At 45.5% G+C, this 8845-nt stretch overlaps 1 protein-coding gene across 1 annotated transcript in view; it reads left to right on the top strand.

Moving 5' to 3' along the window:
• Window positions 1-1807: 1807 nt before the first annotated feature.
• The window catches only part of AADAT (aminoadipate aminotransferase), an 86942-nt gene continuing 79904 nt past the window's right edge, over window positions 1808-8845 (top strand). Inside the window, exons 1-5 of the mRNA XM_082238485.1 lie at window positions 1808-1870; window positions 5638-5710; window positions 6042-6147; window positions 7618-7786; window positions 8257-8389. Of these exons, the coding sequence (XP_082094611.1) occupies window positions 6081-6147; window positions 7618-7786; window positions 8257-8389 (369 nt within the window). The 5' untranslated portion in view covers window positions 1808-1870; window positions 5638-5710; window positions 6042-6080. The remainder of the gene's footprint in view (window positions 1871-5637; window positions 5711-6041; window positions 6148-7617; window positions 7787-8256; window positions 8390-8845) is intronic.

The following is an 8845-nucleotide window of genomic DNA, read 5'->3' as shown; positions in this document are numbered from 1 at the left end:
AGACCTTCAAGTCACAGGACCACTCGCTGTGCTCTTGCACACACCTCAAAAGGCGAAAACAGCTTTTTCGCAGGTGGCTCTCATATGCTGTGCTGCACAGCAGAACCGCTAAAAGAGAACCCAATGAACAGCTAAAGATGACCATACACATGTTTCTCCTATTAAAGAACACCAGCTGGGTGCTGAGCGTTGCCTAGCACACGGCTCCGATACTGAATAAATGCTTAGTAGCACCAGCAGTCACATGACTCCAGGACTCTCTTGACTTTATAATGCTATAACACTTGTTCTCTTACCATCTATCACTTCCTTGCTGATGTCAAAGCAAGCCTTACATATGCACACATTTGTGAAGGCAATCTAACAATATCACATTCTATATACTCTGTATTTTGTTATTTCGCTAACTGCTAATGGCTCCTGACTGGAGTTAACCCTTCCAATGAAATTCAGCCTGGTAATAGCTCAGGCGGGACTCATTCCTTCCCATTTCACAAACTGCCTGCAGTGAAGCAATTACTATCAAATGGAATAAGCTGACACAATTCTGCTTGGAACTTGTCTTTTTACACACACACACACACACACACACACACACACACACTTCCAAACTAAGGTGCATAGGCGACATCTAGCGGTCAAAGGGAACAAATAATTAGACCACAAATGGACCATAAGACACGATGCAAAATTACATTACTTATTTTAAGGTTAAGCAAGAGTGCAAAAACAGAGCATAGGAAGGCAACCTGAAATCTCCTGCAGAATTAGGTCACATACTATATGCCTTTAAAAGAACAGAAACGAAAACCGTTTTCGTATCACAGGACTTGACTGAGAGCCTGCTGGCACAGCACTGAAATTAAATCCTAAAAACTGCCTTGGGTAAAGTCTTGGCACATAATCCCTTTGAAAATTGGCAATTTTCTTTTCTCCCCCCCCCCACCCCCCAATCACTTTGGAACAAAAACTGAGGTGATAAAAATGCTTAATTCAAGTGAACACACATAAATACATATGGTAGGAATGCCAGCTTTTTAACCTTTCATGCTCCACTCATTCTAAATGTTGAAACATTTAATAGCTTTCCCTTTGAGTTTTAGAGTGATCAGCTAACTGGATATCTGTTTTAAAGCGTACTGTACAGGTATTTTTTTAAACGTGTAAGGGAATTCAATTAAATAAAACACATTGCAAGCATCTTATAAAATGTATACTGTGACAAAAATTTACACCATCTGTTCTCGGGAAGCCAATCACGCTTCTCTAGGCTGTTTGGGGACTGGGTGTGGTTCGACAAGAGTGAAAGGCAGCACTCTGCACGTGTTCAACAGCATACGAGCAGCATACACCTTTTATTTTGGGCCCGGGTGTGCTTTAGCGACAGTGAGAGAAAGGTAGCACTCTGCACATGTTCAACAGCATGTCGGCGTACATTGATTCTTGCTAGTGAGCTTTAAGCAGCCGAAAGGAAAACTTTCCTTTTCCTGGTCCAGATCCAACTCTGCTGTTAATGTTCGGTGTGTTTTTTTAGCGTGGTGTTAAATTTTAATTGGAAAGTATACAGAATGGGGGGGGGGGGTTAATGAAGTCCAAGGGAGGAGCGGCTTCCTTCCCACCCACCCGCATTATTTGAGTTGGGGATATGTTGACGCTTCTTCGCGCCCCTATCAAGGTCGGCTCCCTGGAAGCGAGCTTGCGCGCGTGCATGCCCAGAAGGGGAGCCAGGGACAAGGCCAGACAAGCGGCTTCTCGGCGCTGCAGGCCGCAGTTGGCGACGGAGAGGCGGGCCCCGAAAAGCCCGGCGGCGGCGGCTCCTTCGTCAGGCGCGCCAGGGCCCGGTTGGCAGCGGCGAGCATTGGCGGCGAAGGTTAGTATGGCGCCGGGCCGGCCCGCTGCGCTTTGCCGGAGCTCCAGCTCTCCCTGCCGGCTGCACCACCGCGGAGCTGGCAACCCCCTCTCGGGCCGAGCAGCAGCACATTGGAGAGCGGGCGCCCCTTGCGCGTCACGCAGATCCCAGACTTGCTGGATCCCGGACGCTTTGCAGCGGCGGCTGTTGGCGTTCTTGTTGCTGCTGCTAAACTAGCGCGGGGAAGCGAGCCAGCGCTGACGTTTCAACCTCTCCGCCGCCGCCGCCTGTCAAGCTCCTGTTTACCCCTTGCGGGAATGCGAAGGCGCGCGCTCTGCGCCTGTTCAGAGACGCTCTTTTTAATCACGTGGAGCATGCTTTCCGGGAGCTGATCCTGCAGCAGAGTCGGCACCGGGAGGAGGGGAAATGGTTAGAATGGGAAAGGAATGGGCAAGCGCGCCAAGGGAAAGTGGTGCACGTCAAGGGTCGTGGGTGCCTGGAGAAGGTCCCTTCTTAATAGCAGAGCATGCTGCTTCAGCTAAAAAGGATCAGATAGCAGCTAATACCAAAAGGCCCTCTTCGAGAGCCTCTGGAACAGTGGTTCCCCAACCTTTTTATGGTCATGCCCCACCTAGGTAAAGGTAAAGGGACCCCTGACCGTTAGGTCCAGTCGTGGCTGACTCTGGGGTTGCGGCACTCATCTCGCTTTATTGGCCGAGGGAGCCGGCGTACAGCTTCCGGGTCATGTGGCTAGCATGACTAAGCCGCTTCTGGCGAACCAGAACAGCACATAGAAACGCAATTTACCTTTCTGCTGGAGCAGTACATATTTATCTACTTGCACTTTGACGTGCTTTCGAACTGCTAGGTTGGCAGGAGCAGGGACTGAGCAACGGGAGCTCATCCCATCACGGGGATTCGAACCGCCGACCATCTGATCGGCAAGTCCTAGGCTCTGTGGTTTAACCCACAGTGCCACCCGCGTCCCTTATGCCCCACCGAAGCATCCCTAAAATCCTGCTGCCCTGCACCCGTGACATATAATACTTATTTTTTTTAAAAAACGAACAAACTCCTATTCACGTGGAGGAAGCCTAGAAGACCATTAACTTGGTCTAAACGTTCTCAAATTGCCCCCCTTAAAAATCAAATTGCCCCCCTGGGGGCAACCACAGCTCTAGAAAGTGCAAGGTGGAACAGAGTCCTGCTGGGATGTTTTCTGCCCTCAAAATCCAAACTTATAGCCAAGCAACCCTGTGTGCCCCACAGTCATATTTACAGAGGCTTCCTGAAGTCTTTCTGCTTGCCCATCACAGGTGCGGATGCTACAGCCAGTCACAAACATCAGTATAACAAACAGGTACCATTCTTCACAATGTGGGGTACATAGGCATACTGGAGTCTCGTACACCTGCCAGTAACCTGTAGTTATGCTGCTCTTAGAGCCTTCTAGACAGGTGTTTATTGTGGGGTGGTGCCCCTCATCGGTTTCAGACACCACATAATGTTGACATAAAAATGGCAGCCTGTATTTTTCCCTTAATCCAGATTTACCTTTTCTGGAAAAGCCCACTACCGTTAAAGAAGAAGAAGAAGCTATTGCTAACACCCCGTTTGCAATAGTAAGCCTCTGCCTGGAAGCATTCCTGGTCTCTCCACGCATATCTACTACTACAGGGATCAAGGAATCACAGTCTAAAGGGGTTGGTTAGGTTGGCCCCCACCAAGGATGTTAAAATCGCACCTCTCTACTCTGGCTCCGTCACAGCAGCCCTGTGGGGCCCCCTCTCCAGTCAGATGGCGCTACTAGCTCCTTGCCAAGGTTGCAAAGGAGCCTAGGTACACCTGTGGTCTAAACTACCAAAGTAGGGATACTTTGGAGGGACTTCCTCACTATACATGCACCAGGTTTAAACCTCTAGGAAACAAGAAGCTGCATGCCTTCAAACTGATCAGTAGATTTCCAGTACTCAACTCCTTGGAACAGTGTTTTTTTCAAGTGTCAGTATCAGTCTTGTGAATACATTCCCTTTCTCTCTTGCTTGTTCTGTGTGAGCACAGTTGTTGTTTTTTCCATGCCAGCTTCCCACACAAACCTGTTTGTCAACTCTAAATAGGAAGGATGCAAAATTAGATAATACAGTCCTTCTGTATGGTAACAAGTCTTGGATTATTGTGGGTGGAGGTGGGGATACTCTCTTTGCAGCAGGGAAATCGTTGCTATATGGAAGATCATTTGCTGCTGCAGTGAATAATGAAATGAGGATTTTAATTCCCGCCCCTCAACATAAATACGTAGAATAATTTTTATGTACAAAGGGAAAATATTCAGCAAGGAGATGGAGCATAAATAACTACTTCCATAAAATTGTTTGCAATTTGTAAAGCAGATAGTAGTACATAACTGTGTTTTCTCAGCTGATACAGACTTATTTTCTATGAATTCAATAGAAGAGACCGCTCAGCATCCAAGCACTTTTGAATCTTTTGATTCTCTCAGCACATGCATGCACACGGATTCATTGTTACATTTTAACTAAATGGATCCTGGTTTATTTTTACAAAAGGGAAGCTTCAAACATTAGGTTAAGTATGTTTTTGCTAGAATATGTGGTTGTGTTGAAGGTAGAAAGCTAGGAAATTGGGAGGGGAAATCAGTTTGGCTGCAGTGCTGTTCACACCTGGAACTTACTCCCATTGAACTTTGTAGGACAGACTTCTGAGTAGACAGGCATAACACTGTTTGAAAACATTTTGAAAGACTGTTTTCTGTTGTTCTTTCTCGAGACAGGATCTTTTCTTCCGGTCTGATGTGCTGAGACATTCCCATGACTGCTTGCAGTGTGGATATATACAGCTAAAGAAACAAAGGCGGGTTCTTGTAAAGATTGCACAGTTGTCATGCCTCTAAGTCTGTTTTATCTTTGTTTCTGCCTAGAAGTAACGGGGGAAATGAAGGTCGCAGTTATCCCTCAACTGCTTTCAGATGGATAAAATAGAAAGAAGCAGAACATGCAGTTCACCTATCACCTGTCCTCTACCTTCTCAATTCACTGATAAAACTCTGATTTACTTAACTGAGATCTGGTTCATGTAAGAGATCTGAGCATGCAGCAAATTCAAAGCCAATTACTTCTGACTTTGTGGAAAAGCTTCCATTTAATTACAGCCGGATCAATTCTCAGTGTTTGATGAAGCGAACAGACGAAAATATCAGTCGCGTGTTGAAAAATTGATCTAACCGCAAGAGAAAAGCAATTGGACAATGACTCTGTTGCACAGCGAATTAAAGTGTAGTTTGACTTTTCTGTGTGCTGATAACCAATTTGGGGGTTGTGTGGCTCATCTTTAAGACACTGACCGAGTAGTGGTGTTTGTAGAACTGATTAGACTTTTGAAGAATTAACCATAGAAAGAGGAGAAAATATCATACTAATCAGTGCAATACTACCAAGTAATATGCCACCCTATTTATCCCTCATGCGGAAGGAAACTTTGATATTGAAAACAGGCCCATCTGTTTACCAGCAATTCAGGGGATTTGAGAGATCTATTGTCTTAGCGTAGCTTCAGATGCTTGGGGGCAGGAAATGGGAGAGTCATAGATGCATCATGTAGGTTCAGCTTTGGACATTCTAAACAAGCATGAGAAAGGAAGGCAAAACCTTTGCTTTTTAAGAACGTTCAAATTAGCCACTCTTAAACCAACCTTTCCTTTGTGTGGTATTGTAACTGATTTTTGCTAATTTTATATAACATTGCTTTACTCTTATGTGTTTCCAATGCAGCTGAGCACAAAGGGCAAGATCCAGCTCACGTCAAGCACCTTTAAGACACATCTACTTCAATTGGAGTGTTTTGGTATGTTTATGCTATGACATCTACTCTTTCTCTTACGAGCCACATAGTGGCATGAGAATATTTAGGAATTTTGAATAAACAGAACTAAGCTAAAGATCTATTACCTGTATGGCTTCCCCCTTTTTCTTTCGTAGTCAGGCAAACCTCAATAAGCAAAGCTAATCAGATCAGCTTATACAGAAATAATGCATTACATATCAATGTCCCACTGGCAAAACTAGTGCCATAGATTTTGTCAGTGCTCTTTTAGAGTGTTTATAGTGATGTTTTTAAATAGCATAATAAAAAAAACTGTTTCTTTTTATTGCTTTGTATTTTAACCATTGTCCAGTTTATCTGGAGGCCAAGTCCGGTGCTTGACGATTTAGGCATGAATTACTCACGATTCATTACTGCAGTCAGTGCTGCAAGAACAGCATCTCCGATAAGGCTCCTCAGTAAGTACATACTTTGTCACTCGAACCAGAACCTCTGATTTTCCTTAGGTGGTTCGTATGATTTGGTGGTAGGTAGCCCTATAGGTGTAGAAAGCAAGAGCCCAGCTAAGTTGACCTCCTTGCCACTTTATGTGGGCAGCATATAAATGAGCTCACTAAACTATCAGCCTATGTGGTTTGACACCACAGGTATGCAGAGCAATAACAGAAGGGCCAACACAGGCACCCTTATGCCCTAAACAATGCTCTAAGCCAGCCTTTACCAACCTGGGTGCCCTGCAGGTATCCATCAGCCCCAGCCAGTACTGGGAGTTGTAGTCCAAAACAGCTGGGAGGGCCCCAGGTTGGGAAAGCCTGCCCTGAGCTATCAAAGGATCATTTTACAGTGTTGGAAGAGACCTGGTCCAACCCACTACTCAGTGCAGGTTCTACAACACAGGACGCAACTACAGCATTCCTATGACCATCCAACCACTGCTTAGCAAGGAGCCCATTACTTCCTCTGTCCCGCTGTTGTATGGCTTTTATCTTTAGGAAGTCTGCCTCTGTATACAGTGGTTCCCTGGGTTACAGACACTTCAGGTTACAGACTCTGCTAACCCAGAAATAGTACCTCGGGTTAAGAGCTTTGCTTCAGGATGAGAACAGAAATCGTGCGGCGGCAGCGAGAGGCCCCATTATCTAAAGTGGTACCTCAGGTTGAGAACAGTTTCAGGTTAAGAAGGGACCTCCAGAACGAATTAAGTTCTTAACCCGAGGTACCACTGTAACCAGTTGCTGAGAATAGTTGATGGGCCGAGTGCTGTTGCACTCATGCCTTGGTTGCTGACTTCCTGAAAACATCTGGTTGGCCACTGTGAGAACAGGAAGTTGGACTTGATGGGCCATTGGCCCAAATCAGCAGACTCTTCTGATGTTCTCCTGCTCCTTAGCCCAAATCTGTATCCCTACAGTTTTCAACGATTGGTTGCCCTTCAGAGCAGCAGGGACCAAGTCTGTTCCATCTCCTGCAAGGCAGTTCCTTATATATTTGGAGACTGCTGCCATCGCCTTCACCTGCTCTTCTCCCCGCGATAAACATATACCCAGTGTTTCATTGGTTGCTCACAGGACTTGGCTTCCCACCCATGGAAGCTCGAATAACACTCTCTTTTCTGAATTGTTCCCCCACCCACCACTAGGGAGAGGTCATGGCTCATTCACACACTTCATATGCAGAAGGCCCCAGATTTCTGCTAATGTTTGTAGAGGTTTCTTTTAGATTTGAATGAGCTTCTTGGTTATACAGTTTTTCCATTTTTCTGCATTTTACTTTTGTTTCCTGCCCAGACAGCTCAGGATAGAGTATGTAGGAAATCTAAATAAATAAAATGAGTAGGTGGTTAAATGGAGGAGGGAGTTAAAAGGAAGTATCTGCTGATACAGGATCTTCAGTTTCATTCTTCTCTTTTTGCTTTTCTTTTACTTTAGCTGAACTGATGCAGAGGTCTCCTCCATCGCTGATTTCTCTGGCTGGAGGGGCACCAAACCCTAATACTTTCCCCTTCAAAACTGCTAGCATTACCATTGGAGATGGAACAACGGTTGAAATTGGGGAAGACTTGATGAAGAGAGCTCTCCAGTATTCAGCCTCTGCGGGGTATTTTACAGATTTCATGGATCCAAGTAGCATTTTTGAAATAGCAATAAGAGGGTTGCAAATAAATCCTGGCCAGAGAGACACAGTGTCCCATGCTCCTTTGTGCAAGTGCACAGCGTACCACCACAGGAACCCTCTTCTCTGTTGCTGGTGAAAATTTATACTAGTAGCAAGGGAAGAGGGAAGCTTTTATGGAAGTGGCAACTCTATGGGTAGGCCTTGGATAGGGTGTCCCTTGCATCTGAAACAGCACCATAAGATCAGGCTGTAAGACAGTGGTGGCTAACATTTCTGGCCAGGCAGCTGCATCCATTCTTGTTCTCCCTCTCCCAATTGCTTGAGGCAAAAAAAATTTCAACCAAGATCTAAAGTTAGATCAATAAAGGATGAGAATCTTGAAAGGGGACATGTAATACATTATTATGAGGAACTTATTGATGCAATGATTTGAAAGAGAAATGTTTGCTTAGCATTCCAGAGCTATTATCCTGGCTGAAGGATTTGCAGAAGAATCTTCACAACCCTCCAACTGTTGAGTATCAGCCTGAAAAGGGGCAAATGGAGTTGTGTGTCACCACCGGCAGTCAAGAAGGGTTGAGTAAAGTAAGACAAAAGCAATATATGTTGAAGGTTATCATAATTATTCCCTGTTTTCCTCAATGCGGTGCATTGTTACCTTGCATTGTAAAGATTCAACTACTGGCTGGTAGATAAAACACACTAATATTGACATAATTGTTGGAAAACTAGCCCCCTCGGGAGAGGCTGGCAACTCTCCCAGACTCCCGGGCTTGTTTACCGGTGACCTCCCTGGCTGGCATCCCTGCAAGTCCAGGGTAGATCTTGATAGGCGACATCTCCCAGCGTGGAAAATGCACACCCCTCCCTCCTTGCATACCGGCTCCACCCAGGCTTACAAACACCCAGGCAGAGGAGGAGGAAGAGGAGAACAGTGATGGTGTCTGCAGCTACCCAAGTTAAGAACATCACCAGCATCAAAAATGTCCTAGGCACATCTGTAGTTAGATAAAAGTACACAAGCCCCGTTCTCAGGAGGCT

The sequence above is a fragment of the Podarcis vaucheri genome (genome assembly GCF_965113315.1).
Source record: "Podarcis vaucheri genome assembly, chromosome: 9".
Classification (NCBI taxonomy): Eukaryota; Metazoa; Chordata; class Lepidosauria; order Squamata; family Lacertidae; genus Podarcis; species Podarcis vaucheri.
Note: the sequence above shows the minus strand (reverse complement) of the source record. Positions and strands in the feature narration are given on the sequence as shown.